This window comes from Erpetoichthys calabaricus, chromosome 1, assembly GCF_900747795.2.
Source record: "Erpetoichthys calabaricus chromosome 1, fErpCal1.3, whole genome shotgun sequence".
NCBI lineage: Eukaryota > Metazoa > Chordata > Cladistia > Polypteriformes > Polypteridae > Erpetoichthys > Erpetoichthys calabaricus.
Window position 1 is genome coordinate 79,099,447 of NC_041394.2, and position 15,220 is coordinate 79,114,666.

Sequence of the window (15,220 nt, forward strand, 5' to 3'; positions counted from 1 at the left end):
AAAAACAAAAATGGCAGAACACCACCGCATTCCAAGAAAAACACCTGCTACCTACTGTCAAATTTGGTGGAGGTTCAATCATGTTCAATCATGCCGTGGGGCTGTGTAGCTATTTCAGGGACTGGGGCCCTTGTTAAAGTCGAGGGTCAGATGAATTCAACCCAATATCAACTAATTCTTCAAGATAATGTTCAAGGATCAGTCACAAAGTTGAAGTTACGCAGGGGTTGGATATTCCAACAAGATAATGACCCAAAACACAGTTTGAAATCTACAAAGGCATTCATACAGAGGGAGAAGTACAATGTTCTGGAATGGCCGTCACAGTCCCCTGCCTTGAATATCATTGAAAATCTATGGGATGATTTGAAGCAGGCTGTCCATGCTCGGCAGCCATCAAATTTAACTGAACTGGAGAGATTTTGTATGGAAGAATGGTCAAAAATCCCTCCATCTAGAATCCAGACACTCATCAAATGCTATAGGAGGCGTCTAGAGGCTGTTATATTTGCAAAAGGAGGCTCAACTAAGTATTCATGCAATATCTCTGTTAGGGTGCCCAAATTTATGTACCGGTCTAATTTTGTTATGATGCATATTGCATATTTACTGCTAATCCAATAAACTTAATGTCACTGCTGAAATACTACTGTGTCCATAAGGCATGTCATATATTAAAAGGAAGTTGCTACTTTGAAAGCTCAGCCAATGAAACAAAAATCCAAAGAATTAAGAGGGGTTCCCAAACTTTTTCATATGACTGTAGGTATAACATTTTAGGTCAAGCTAAACATTCAAAAATCTAAATCTGAGCAATTAAAAATAGGACACCTACAGTCTCTCAGAAAGAAGGGTCAATTATACAATTTAAAATTTTAAATGAAAATTTAAAAATTATTGCTACACCACAATACGCGATATTCATTTACTTTGAAATCTCTTGCTCATTTAAAAAGACAAAACAGCTATGTTTAAGCATAAAATACATCTTCCAGTGAAAACAAAGCATGCTAAATATAAGTTGATTTGGGAACATTTAAGGCAAAGAGGTGATAAAGCTTGCTGTAAACTGCATGATAGAGTGTTGAAACACCAGTGCAGCACATCTACATCCATATATCAGATGTAAGATTGGTAGGTCACTTGCAAAGTCAACTGAAGAAACCTGCCTTATTGGCAGTGCTAACCAAGAAAGAGGGAAGGGAAAAAAGGACTGCCAGTCATTGCAAGTCACAATGAGCAGTGAGTCGATAGAGAAAGCTTTTAAATATTTAACCATCTTCGAGACATGGTAATCACATTTGTAATAGACGCAATGTCACCAGCCAATACTAAAATCTTTAAAAGTAAAAAACATCCACAAAAATAAAGCTTGAAAATTCAGCTTTCAGTTTTCATACTAGGGTCTAAACTTCTTGCCTAGTGCTTCTACTCTTGATCACATTCCTGTAAAGCTGGGGTGGGTAATGTCAGCTCTGGAGGGCCACAGTGGCCGCAGGTAACCCAGTTTCTTAAGGAGAATTCAATTATTGCTGATGAAGTACTTATGGTTCAAGTGACATTTTGAGGCTTCATTTTAATGATCTCACTTGTTAATGCTCCCCAACCTTAATTGCTTTTTGCAGTCTTAGACCACTGCATTCACTGTTTTAATGGCTCCTTATTAACAACAAGATGTACATGACAAAAGAGCCAGCAGTTCTCCATCCAACTTGTTTCCATTTATACCTGTGTGGATTTATCATGAACTATTTGATTTAAATAAATAAAAAGAAATGTGACAGACTGAAAATTATCCATTTTAAAATTTCAAATCATGTGGAGCATATCCTTGGAAAGAAAAAACAATATAAGAACCTAAAATTGCAGAACACACAATAAAATTAAATAAGGTCAGAGACTGGCAAGGATTGGCTTCTAATTAAGCAATTGGATTGGAACAAAAACTTACAGCCACTGCAGCTCTCCAAGACCAACAATGCCCACCGCTGCTGTAAAGACTGATTCTTAGACTTTGTTGCTTTTCAGTCACTTCGAGGTGCCTTGTTCACCCTGTCCACTTTTTGACTACCACCAATTGAAGACAAGTTATCATTACCTGCTGTAAAAACATCATTTGAATTCATGCGAATACTTCCCATCTTGGAAGGAATTCGGGGCACACCACACTAGCATTTAATAACCTAATGATGTCCAGCAAGTTCTTGGTTTTGTTGTCATTGACATCTTAACTTTGTATAAAAATAAAAGGGACATCAGTAATTGAATTTTGCACTCCTACCACTGAACAAATCAGACCAAAGCCAAACTGACTAATCCAATTGCTTGGAGAGACCAGACAGGCACAGAAGCTTTAACATAAAGTAGATAAACTCTAGTACTTATGCAATTTTTAATCCATTATCCACATTTATTTTAGTTTAACAGCAAGCTATTAATACACTCAGGTTATCTAGTATATCCGAGTTAGATATTACTGCTCATTCTTTTATGTGAAGTTACAGAGCATATCCTCTTCTTACATTATGCTCAGTACTGCCATGATGTGCACTTGTGTGCTGCTTCTCTGAATTGGAATAAGCATTTCTGAAAAATTTGCTTTAAGATTACCATGAACTGTTACCAAAATTAAGACATTTCTAAATGACCATAACCTAATATACAGTAAAAGGTGAATTGTTATATCAAAGGGTAAAGAATCCTACAAAGCAGATACTTCTATTAAAGGGTGGCTGCATTATGGCGGAATATTTCGGATGAAATAAAATACACAAATACATGTACTGTAGAATGTGACTAAAGACACAGCATGAAATGCAAGCATAAATAAAATGTGTCACGGAATAAGTTTTTTGTTATGTAATTATGCCAATAAAATTCCTCCAAATTCCACAGGACATCCCCATAGAATTTCAAATTGTCACTTTCACTTGTCATGGAATCCTGTGGCTCATATGCATGCTTAAAGTTGCGATTACATGTCAACCAAGAGTACAAGAAAAAGTTGCACAGAAGTGCTGTGCCAAGCAGCTACTTTAATTGTATCAACTCTAAATTCAGAATTAGGCACCAACATTCAAAAATTTCTGCAATAAGTGTGGCATTTGATGGACAAAGGTTTAAGTCTGGTGCACCGACGATTTCATAAAATTGAGGAAATATTCCTTCCGGCTGCAGTGGCTCAAGACCACGTCTCATACTCACGGAGGCCCAACTGCCCCTTTATCCCATCAGGGATATGGATCAGTTTTTCATTATGAGCGAAAAAGAAACAAAAAATAGGCATTTTTAAAAACACCAGTTAAGCTGACCTTTACTATCCACTACAATGAAGCAATTAAAGAAATGATACATTTTGCTGATCAGCTAAAAACCGACACGCCAATTGAAGCATGGAGACAACTCCAATGAATTTCGATAAAGAAAATTGACCACGCCTTAAGTTATACAACAAAATTGTGAACATTCACCTGTCAACAAGCCTCCAAACATGTTTTCTTAATCACTTCTTGAAGGAAACTAAAGATATTCATTCATCTACTTATGTTTTGGCTGATGGATTCATCTTATACAAGGAAGACAGCTGCTCAAATTGTTCAGATAAGGTTTGTAAATTCTTTCCATTTGTAATTTATTAAACAGACTTTGAAAATTTGCAAATAGTCACATTTTGTTTAGCATAGCAGTTTAGCTAGGACCAGAGGTGCAGAAATAGTCAGTGGGCTATGGCTGGGTAGGAAATATTTTTTTTTTTAGCTTTGAAGAGAGACAGAAAATAAGATGGGAAAGTAGACCAAAGCCAACAATTTGGTTGAGAAGTTCAACTGGCTCACTGGTGCGAATACCGTGACTAAGAAACTAGCAGATGAAGCCAGGATGTGGGGGAAGCATTGTGTAACCAAGGACTGGTTCAGCATCCATGACAGGACATGTCAGAAACACCAAAACTCAAAGGTGCATTTAAGTCAGAGGTTCCAAATTTGAAGGTTGCATCAAGATTGTGAGAATCTCGCATGTACAAAACCAAAGGTAAAAAAGAGGACAAACTATTTCCCTCCCCCCTTCATGTTTTGTCTACACCTTGCGTTTTTCCATCTACTTTATCCATTAAAAACCAACAGCTTTTTGAAAGTGGGGCAAGAGAAATTTCAAAAAAGATTGCATTCTTAAAAGGTTAAGAACTCCTGATTTAATTACACGTGCACAACGGAGGGAATAGAGTGTCACAGATTAAGTCTATGCAACGTCAAGTCACAAAGCACAATAAATTGGAGAGAAAGAAAGGGACTGCTCTTAGGTGCCTAATATATGCAACTTCACTGCTTTGCAGCAAGGAGTGAGCAACCATGGGGCATAAGATCAGAGATGCTGTCAACAAGGACAACTTTATGAGCATACTTTGCAAATGGTTCTGTAAAATTTTCTATTGTAACAGTTAACGGTCATTATCTGTGTTTCCTCAAACTCTGGCATGTCAGAGTCTACGCAATATTGTTTCTACATCCTTCATCGCTTAAAACAGTATCTTTTTTTGCAAGCGGACAGTGGGCATTTCATATCACATGGCTATCAATTACAAATTACATAGATATTGTTGGCATAGTTCAAGAGTGTTTTATGGGTTTCTTTGATGTGCAAGGAGAAGAAAAAAAAAACACCTTAAAAATCTGACACTGGCAAAACTATGAAGTACTAGCTCAGATTAAGCACAAAGTATAGATGGAAAGGAGGGTTGGTGTTAGCCAAATCACAGTACACCCTTAAAAATAAAAGATGCCAAAGCAGTTCTTCAGAGCGATGCCATAGGAGTAACTATTTTTGATTCACAAAAGAACTATCTATATGTAGGTTCCAAAAAGAACCTTTAGATGGATTATGGTTTCAGGGGTTTAAAATGACTTGTTACAAACCAAGAAAACCTGAACTTGTATGTTAGTATCCTGCTAGGTTGCCTACTATACATTAAAGATTTTTGTTTTGCCCACATATTAGGAAGCTTTTCAAAGCCCAAAACAAACAACTTCAAATGCAAAGAACCCTTCCTAGAATAAAAGGTTTCCTTGTCAAGCAATGGCTCTATGAGGAACCACACAACCTAGTAAAATGCTATTACAGAACTGTTAAATTTAAGAGCATAGTAAACATACTGTACATGTTAAAGTGCATATAGTACTATAATGGCATAATTGTATAATGTCCTAAAGTGATATGCTACGATATGAACTCTTGCTGGTACAGTTCTTTTGGTATATCAATTAGCAGGGAACTCCCTTATTTGCCTTTTCATCTTGTTAAGAAGGTGTTATATTAGGAAAACGTATATGTGCAGGACAGGAGTAGTTGTTTATTTTCTAGTAATCCGATATAATCAACTATGGAAATTTTCCCATGGTTGTAAACCGAATGCCTCTGATGTTAGATTCACACTTTCAGTGGAAATTGAAAACCAAAACGTAGGTACAAGTGTGTGTCCAGGAATGAAAATGTAACAAATCACAACCTATAAAATATGCCCCTTTTCCCCCTTTGTGAGCCACTGCCCACTAAAAGGTCTGTGCAGGTCACTGCTATACTCTTTAAAATACTGGTTCTTTAAAGGCATTATATAGTTTTTTATTGGTTTTTGTGGTGTACTTGACAAAGTACCATTCAATTCTTGCACTGCAAGTTGGTTCTTTGTGCTCTGAAAAACTTTAATAAAAAATAAAAAAAAAAAAGGTTCCCCTTTGTTACCATTGTGAAGAAAACCCTCTGGCACTGTTTTAAAAAAAAAAAAAAAGGTACAAAGCCCTCATTTTTATGCTTAAATGTCCTTTTCAGAATTTGAGAGGTAGTAGCTTTAACCAATTTTCTTGAAAGTTACTCTTGAGCATTGTTTGTGTTTCACTAAATTTACTTTTCAGATTCAGATTTAATACCAGACAGTTTACAAGGAAATGACGATTGCAAGTGTCTTAAGTCAGATCAAATAAAAGGAAACGAAACTAAGTATAAATTCATTAAACAATCTAATGAAATTTCCCGAGTTTGTATTAATTTTAGCACAACAAAAATCACTTCAGCCTGTTTTAAGCCTTCAATTTAACAAACTTTTGTCGAGTTCCTTCTAAAGTGCAGTGTAAACAGATGGATTTGCACACTAACCACAAACTCAACTTCTGCTGTACATTTGCGCAGCTCCACTGAACAGCCTATCAGATTGGCGAGCTCCACAATTGCACGTTTTGGACAATAGCAACAAACAGGAACACTCCAAGCATGAAAGCTTAAAGAAAAAAAAAAAATCTTAAGAAACAAATTGCACACAATTACAAGTTTAAAAAGTAGTATAATCATATTAAACTTGCAATTGTAAATTCATGTAAATTATGGAATTTACAGTGGATAACCACATTTCCGGAAAAAAATTCAAGCCTAGGCAGGAAATCTACCCTAAGGTCTGATGTTTATACAGTAATGATAGAAGACGCGTTTTTACTAAACACACACACTGATGCACGAAAGTCAATTAGTTAATCTGGCTTATGACTGGATGGTCAGATAAGCAGTAGGTGTTGGAAATCAAGTACTGTACATGGCTGAAGCCATTAGATCGGTCCCAAAACTGATTCTGTGCAAAAAAACAAAGCCCTCGCCGACACTAGAAATTAGATTACAAATTAAATATTGATATACTGTGGGAAAACTGGAAATAAACAGGTTTGACAGACAAAGGCATCTTTTTTACAGCAAAACCAGGAGTTGAGCAGTTCTCATGCATCTTAACAGGAGAACTAAATAGCCTGGTATACAACTTTTTTTGCTTTGGAAACATGTCCTCTGGTACAACCAAACAACCCAACAGCTTTAGGGAGGAAACTACCCTACGATACTATTTAAAAAGCAGCCATGTCCCTCCCCCAAAAAATTTCCAATCAATCCTAGCACAATTACAAACCCGGACTATTTCAGACCGGTTTTAGCGTAATACAGCCCAATCCAGAATGAACCCCCCCCCCCCCCCTAAATAAAAATGCTTATTGCAGGCAACTCAGAGGTACTACTTAAAACATTTTTTTTTTATATATACGAGTTCATATACGGAGTATTTTTGTGATACAGGATACATAAAAATGTTTGGTAAAGTTTCCTTCCACTAGGAGTAAAAACTGTTTCTTGGATCTTCCTAATTAATAAATTATTCATATATGTGCTTGAGTATATTTCAAACTGCATTATGGCAATCCAGCAGCTGACATTGTTAGAAATGTACAGGGAGATTGTCTCGAAATAGGCCCAGAATATTCTGTAATACTGTAGCTCTCGCTAGAACGAAGCAATCTGAACGAAACAACGTGCTTCTCAGTATACAGTATGGAGCTTCAAACAAGCCGGGATGCTCCTGCGTCTGAGCAAGGAGGTAGGCGCCGGGCAACCGTCGCGACGTATAACCTCCGTTTGCAATTTCTGGGTGCATACCGCCCGTACCCCTTCACTCAGTCACTCGACTTCTCAATACTGTACACCACCATCCTGATGAGCAGCACATATTCATGGTGCGAACCTATTAGGTCACCAATTCCTTTAAGCGATGTCAGAATTGACTGGATGATCGTGAGTTAACTTAAGGTTACTTCCGGAAGGATGGAGCAACGTGTCACACATCGGCAAGGAGAATGGCAGAAACGGAGTCCGTCTTCGGTAACAAGGTAATTTCAAAAGACTTTGGTCACCACGGTCGCCGGATCTGACACCACCAGACTTCTTCCTTTCAGGTATGCTCAAAGTCTATCGGAACAAGCCTCACTGTAGAAGATTTAAAGATAAACATCCAACGTGAACTTGCCTCTATTCCCCCGAGACGGTTGCCTATACGTTCAGGAACCTGGAACGCCGCGTCAAAATATGTCTGGCAGAAAACGGACAGCACTTCCAGTATCGCATGTAATGCAATCGATTACATACGTCAAGATATATAGCATATTTTTTTGGTTCAGATTGCTTCATCCTAACGGGAGTTACGACAGAATATTCGGGGCGTCTATCGAGTGAATCTGCCTGTACTGTATATATATTCTCTTCTGGCATATCCTTATACCAATGGGATACAAACGCCTTCTGAAGCTTAAGCAGACACATGTAAAAGGCATTAAACATTCTCAAACCAGCGGATCTTTGAATGTTATGTAAAAGACAAATTAAGCTTCTTAATTTTGTCATTACACTGATGAAATTCCTGATCAGGATGACCATTTCGGTCGATGGTTGCTGCGTCTTTACTTCTGGTCCAGCTTTCGATAGTTTACGGAAGATGACCATGGCATTTCACATAGAACACAAGCCACCAATTGGGGAGAAGAGTGGTCCTTATGACACAGGATTCGATAGAGTTAGCCCATACAGTATACAACTTCTGGCTCCTTTTAAAAGGTGCCTCAAAAGTGCAGTATTTTTTTTGAATGAATAAATTCTTAAAAATTCTCATTTACATTTAAAAAAATCACTTTCCTGCTGCACAAACCTTTCAGCACAAAGTAAGAGAGAGCATCTGATCATCATGCTTTTACATTATCTGACAACAGTTCTTATTGGCAATATACACCCATTAAATTGCATGTTAAAATTGTTGGAACCCGGTATTGATTTTTAAACACTTGTAACTATAATTACTGCCATCAAGTGGTGCTTATCTGCAGTTCATTCACTGCACTTTTTGAAGCATGGACCACCAGAAGGCGATTTACGAAGTAAACAGTTTACACTTTTAGGAAAAGTTGTCCGATTAAACTGGAATCATAAGAATTTACTTCAGAGCGCATTTAGCTTTTCTGCGCGAGTCTTCACTTTTCAAGACTAACCTTACAAGAATATCCCCCCCCCCCCCCAATCAAACAGAAGCCACTGCCTCAAATAATGCGACTAGCACAAGTCCATGCCTAGCAAAAGTCTAGGATGGCAAGACAAAAAATGAATACCATTTATCAACTAAAGATATCCACAGTATTAATGCGCTTAATCGATTATACGAGCTTAAATGGCCTCACTACACCAGTTACGCATGCCGCAAACGTAGACGATTACTGGACGGCATGCAAACTATTATCCCTGCAAATTGCACTCAAAGTGTTGCAATGTCGCATTATTGTTGTGGGGGAAAAGAAATCCCCGGCCTTAAAGGAGTTACCGCAACGCTCCCGGTACATCCGGGTGCTTCAGTACTCGCACACACCCATGCTCCTGCACGTGAAACCAGAGATAAAGTAATACAGAATTAGTTTTTTCTTGTGCTACAGATAGTTCGCCCTCTCTCATCTGTTAATGCCCCGAAATTACTGAAACACTACACCCATTCTGAACAAGCCCCGTTGGCAGCTTAGAGTTTAATCTACTTTTTTGTAGTTTTAATGTATTCTATTTGCATAATCGCGCTAAAAATATACAGGTCAGGTTTTCAAAAAGTCTGAAAGTAATCGTTTTAACAGTTTTACGAAGAAAACACGTTTGCACAGTTTTCACAGTGTTCTACTTGAACTTTCTTTTGTACACGGTTTCTACATGAGAAGCTTGATGACATTGCTTAACAATATTATTGAGTAGAAGTCTGTAGCAGAACTGCATCTTTCATTTGAAAAAAGAGACCACTCCGCTAATCACTTAGATTGAAAATAGGTGTGTAAAGACATATCGGTCTGACAAGTTAAATGCTTAACAGCTTGTGCAGAAACTACATACGTTCGCTTATGCCACATTGGCAACAGTCATCTCAGAACAGCGTGCTCTTCATTGAAACGTGTGCGTAATTTGCACCCAGTCACCCATACTGACCAAATGTGAATATACAGTAGCGTGCTGCACAGCGCTAAAACGAACATGCTTTCTCTGCAGCGGTGCAAGATCCATACTGGATTTTATTGAAGATGCTACATACAATGACCTCAAAAACAAAAAATCCTCTGCAAAGCAGTAAATTATTTTACATAGACTGACAAAGCAAAATTAAACTAAGTGCTCACCTTACTCACGTCAGTCAGCACAAAACTCGCTGCAACTGAACAGCTGGCATTCATTTACTGACCCCATATAACCCTCCTTCCTTCCGTCTGGGTTCAGAATGCAAACTTGCTATTGGTAAGTTGGGAAACACTTCTCTTTCGGAATTGGACAAGTCTAATGTCCATCAACTTCTAATGCCCGCGCATGTTACCCACGCGCTTTCATTGGTGCACCAAGTTGTCGGTTAGAAACACACGGACGCGCAGATGTTATTTAATAAGGAGCTTACTTCTTTGATCTCATTGGTTTCCCGATTTTTCTTTTACGTCGTGATTCTTGATTGCTGTAGACACCGCCCATTTGGGATAGTCTCTTAATTTCTATTGGCAGTGTTATTTTTCCTCCGCCTTCAAACGCTAATTTCCTTTTATCCGATTGTCCAATGAAAAAATCCATCATTGGCAACGCCCCCTTCCAACCTGTCAGACTAGCAGATCGCGCGCCTCACGCACGTGGCTCCAGTGCAGCTTCTGCATATTATTTGTTCATTTAAAAATGCGCGGGTGTAGATGTCGAGTGTTTGAGCCATTCCTAACAATAACAATTCCAAACCACAAACCATTTGAAATATTGGCAGTAAAATGGTCTTTAAGAAATAATAAATATTGCAAAATAATAATAATAATTGTCATTTAGCTGTATTCTATTTACATGAATAGTTAACAAAAACAACCTATATTATTAATACTTGACTGACGCCTATATCAAAGGTGACTTACAACAATGGAGAGATACAATTGGTCACATTTCCAATTCAAGCACAAGCAGGTAAAGTGACTTGCTCTGGGCCACATGGTGTCTACAGGATTTGAACTTATAACCTCAGGGTTTGAAGTCCAAAGCCTTAACCACTACACCACACAGTGTCATTGCTATGTTTTCCAATAAGAAATATGTACACTCATGAAATGTTCGATATTTGACCATTTTTAAAGGAATTAATTTTGTGAATGAAGGGACTGAATTTGACATCAAGGTTAAAAACACCCAACCCTATGTTATACATTGGATGTGTGTGCAAAGCTGTTTAATGATTCCTAAGGACTAAATTTAATTGTATAGGGTGATCATGTTTGACTAAATTTAATTGTATAGGGTGATCATGTTTGGATTTTGCTTTATTGAAGTAATTTTTTGACAGTATAATCATAAGTTTTACAGCATTTTTAGTAAGTCTCATTATGAAACTTGAACTCCTGAAAAGGTTTTTGTGGTCTCACTGTAAAAGAGTGGACAGTACAGCACAGTATAATGTTTGTTTTACCAAAAATATAACTTAAAACACTAGGGGGTGCCTTGTTACTGATCTTAGCATCCTGGAAAAAGTGATTTGTTTTGTTTAGTGTTAACGTTCTCAAACTGTTTAATCCAATGATACATTTCCTCCACACTGGGAAGAATTAGAATAGCCAATTAACGTGACAGACATCTTTAGGTTGTGGGAGGAATCCATGCACTAGACGTAGAAAAGCTCATGCAAACAAAAACTAGGCCAGGCCTCAAACACAGAATTCTGAAGGCAGTGAGTGGTACCAACTGTGTGCTACCCCTTGTGAAATCTGCCAGTTTTGTGGAAGTGCTATAGTTCTTCATTGTGGTTCATGTTTAAATCAATAGGAAATGAGTCAACCAGCTTTTGAAAGTCTTGTGAATATTATTTGTATTCTATGAAAAAATACATTTTGTTAGGTACCCCTGTTTTTGCTGTAGATCTCCATCTAGTTGAAAACACTCTATGTGATGTGTTGCCTTTTATTGCCATATCATAACATAACATTCACAGATCCACTTAATCCAATACATGATTATTTAGTGCTGGGGCACAAAACTGGAGCCCACCAAGACTACTTTTGTGTCACAAGTTAATTTAGCATGCAAATCTGTGGTGACATGGAAAATAATTGGATTGCTCAGAGAATAACCTTACACAAACACAGGGAAAATATTCAAACTTCGCAGATCCATGAGGCTGCAACTCTATTTGTCCTTCCTCTGCGCCACTCTTTTACTTTTTAAGGGGTAGTTAATAATATCCTTGCACTCTTAAAAAGTAATGCAGGTCATGGATAGCAATAAACAGAACAAAAACACATTTGGAGAACACATACCTTTTGTACAAACTGTATTGCTATGTTACTTTTTACATGAAAGATAAATAACACTCATAATGTAAATAACTAAGCAGTACTCTTGAGTAAATTTATTATAATTTAGCTTGTAAATTAGAAAACAAATAATTCAGGTCCTGCGGTGGGCTGGCGCCCGGCCCAGGGTTTGTTTCCTGCCTTGCACCCTGTGTTGGCTGGGATTGGCTCCAGCAGACCCCTGTGACCCTGTAGTTAGGATATAGCGGGTTGGATAATGGATGGATGGATAATTCAGGTTATGGTTTGTGGAGTCTAAAGTAAACTAGTAGGGTATTGAGCTGATCCATGGGTATTCCCTTATTTGTAAATCAGAGATTTCCTTGGTTGTAAAGGCTTGTCTGTTGCCTGGATCCTGTGATTTACTGATTTCACTCTCAACACTAACCCACTGTGTTGATCTTGAGATAGTCATTTACCCTCCCTGTGATCAAATTACACATCAAACAAACAAACATTATTTTTATTGTGCCTTTATATAGAATCACTTCCCAATATGCTTTACAAGTACAGCATGATATAGTACAGTACATCTACTTACATTAGCTTTAATCATTTGGAGAACAGGCATTTTAGGTTGGTTGCTTACAATTGCAGAGTGAGTCACAGGTGGGGACTGAACCTAAAACTTTGTATTAAAGGTCCAGCACCTTAACCACTACACTGCATATGCGTACCTCTGCACAACTGTTCTGTACTTACAATACAGACTGCCCTAGGATTGTGCTCAACAAATATTGATGCTATATAAAATAAATTTATTTTAAAACTTTATGTTTTATATCCATGGCATAAAAAAGATAATTAGTAACTCTTCATTTGTTTGTTGGTAAATTGATTCAAGGAAATATATTCTGCCTTTGCTTTTAAATGCAGCATCCAGGGCTAAGGAATACACTTCCTCGTTGTCCATCTGTTTGTGTACTTTCTGGTTGTGCTTCTTTCACCAGCATTTGTGTTCGACTTGACTACATCGCCAGCTTTAGCCAAAAATGGCTGTAAGAGTCTGTACAATATAATAAAACTTACAGCTCTTTTCTCAGACAGAAAACAATTAGCCTAACTTTGTGTTCATAAGAATTTATTCTGAATGTTTTTAAATCACTTTTCAAAATCAGTTTTTTTGTCACATTTCAAATCAGTTCTTTTGTCTGGTGCCTCCTGACTCAGTGGTATGAGAAACCCTCCAATATAAGATATACCATTCGATTTGTCTTGATGTTTAGTTATGCAAGATGTTGAGCTTTCTGGGATCCCGTTTATGGCTATCTAGACTTGAAAAACCCCTAATATGAATCCATTTTTAGACCACATTTTGAACAGGAAATTACACCCTTATGATAAACAGTAAACCAATATGTGTCTTCAGGAAAAATGATCACAAGGACTTGAAGTTTTGCATGCCACCTCAACCGACACCAAGGGTGCACCCTCTAATGAGATGCAAGGCATATGAAATGTTGCTTTATGCTGTTTTGAGGTTGCTGATCACAAATATAATAACATTTTTGATATTTTCTTCTTTACTGGTGGCCCTAGCCCTTTAAGGTCCATTTGAAGGAGGTCAAAAATGAGAAACTTCAAACAAAAATATATGGGGTATCATTTTAGATTATTTCAAGGTCAGTGATTAAGAATATAATGTTATTTTTGATTTTTAATCCTTTACAAGGGATCTAGCCCTCTATGGACGTCTTTATCAGAGGGTGAAATATGACCAATTTATATTATGATCGAGAATATTAAGACTTTAAGCATTTACATTGAAGCAAATACTTTAGTATTTCAAATATCTTATGCAACTGTTTTTAGATATTATGTACATCTATCTCATGAAGTAAATCATTACATTACTTATGAACATCCCAATTTAGGGGAACATTTACCAATTAAGACTTGTTAATGACTGTGTAAAACCATCTAAAACAAAATTAGTCAATCTCCATTATACATTAGAATGCTATTTGTGCAGTGTTAGGCTTGTCAAGATATTAGCTTCACCTCACACATGTATCAAGTCTATGCTTGTCTAGTTCAGATCTGCAATCAACTTTATTTTACGACCCTGTAGGCAGTAAAGACTGCCAGCTAATCCAATCATTTCAATTAAGCAAAGAATAACAATATACTTGATGTTCACAGAACCACTTCTATAATTACAGTTATTAGTTAGCATAACAAAGCCTTCATCATTTTTGTCTCAACAAATAACACTAAAATCAAAAAGATAATTACATTCACAATTATAACTTTAACGCTGAATTTTTACATTTTAAATGGGGCTCTCAAAGATCACCTTATTGCTCTATCAGAACATGTAACAAATAAACTTTCAGTTACTGTGAAAAAGGACATTAACATGATTTTAAAGTTTTTTTTACTCTGTGTCAAAAAACAGTAAGCACAACGTCAGAGGTACTGGATTACAGAAGCAGATTACTCACCAAAATGCCTATGCTGAGTAAATGCAAGCAGAGCAGGACTGCATTGACCTTGATGCAGCTGTACAAAAGAAAGCTGTTACATATTTATACAGGAATTACACAGGCATTTATACAGGCATTACACAGATGCTACTAAGTGCAGCTTGATCAAGATTTCTTCTTCTTTTAGCTCCATGTTTTTCAACACAACATAAGATTTGTGATTAGATGTAGGCATAAATACAGAATTGTGATTCTGTGATTCAGAATTGTGATTTTGTGCAGTGAGAAACTAGTAAAACCCTATATCAACGGACTGCAATTATCAGCACAAATATTTATGTTATAGATACAGCACATTTATTTTCTACCTTTTCAGGGAAATGACTGTTACTGGAGCATTGAGCTCCAAATACTTATTGTTTGTTGCATATATCTTTTTTACATTGGATTTAATGTAATTATTATAATCATGTCATTCTTTTTTTTTATTGATTTTATTGAAATCACACAACATTCCATACAAATAGATCAAATTTACAAGAATAGGATGAATAATCATGTCATTCTTGAACAAGTGGCTATTCACCATAATGTGTTCTGGGTGACTTCAGGAGACTA

At 37.0% G+C, this 15,220-nt stretch overlaps 1 protein-coding gene across 2 annotated transcripts in view; it reads right to left on the reverse strand.

The window, feature by feature from the left end:
- The window catches only part of pcxa (pyruvate carboxylase a), a 725,880-nt gene extending 715,695 nt beyond the window's left edge, over positions 1-10,185 (reverse strand). Inside the window, exon 1 of one of the 2 annotated variants that reach the window (XM_051932342.1) lies at positions 10,002-10,185. In XM_051932342.1, the coding sequence (XP_051788302.1) occupies positions 10,002-10,046 (45 nt within the window). In that variant the 5' untranslated portion in view covers positions 10,047-10,185. Of the gene's footprint in view, positions 1-9,992 lie in introns of both variants that reach the window. The other variant, XM_028802434.2, reaches the window with a different exon arrangement.
- Positions 10,186-15,220: the final 5,035 nt, after the last annotated feature.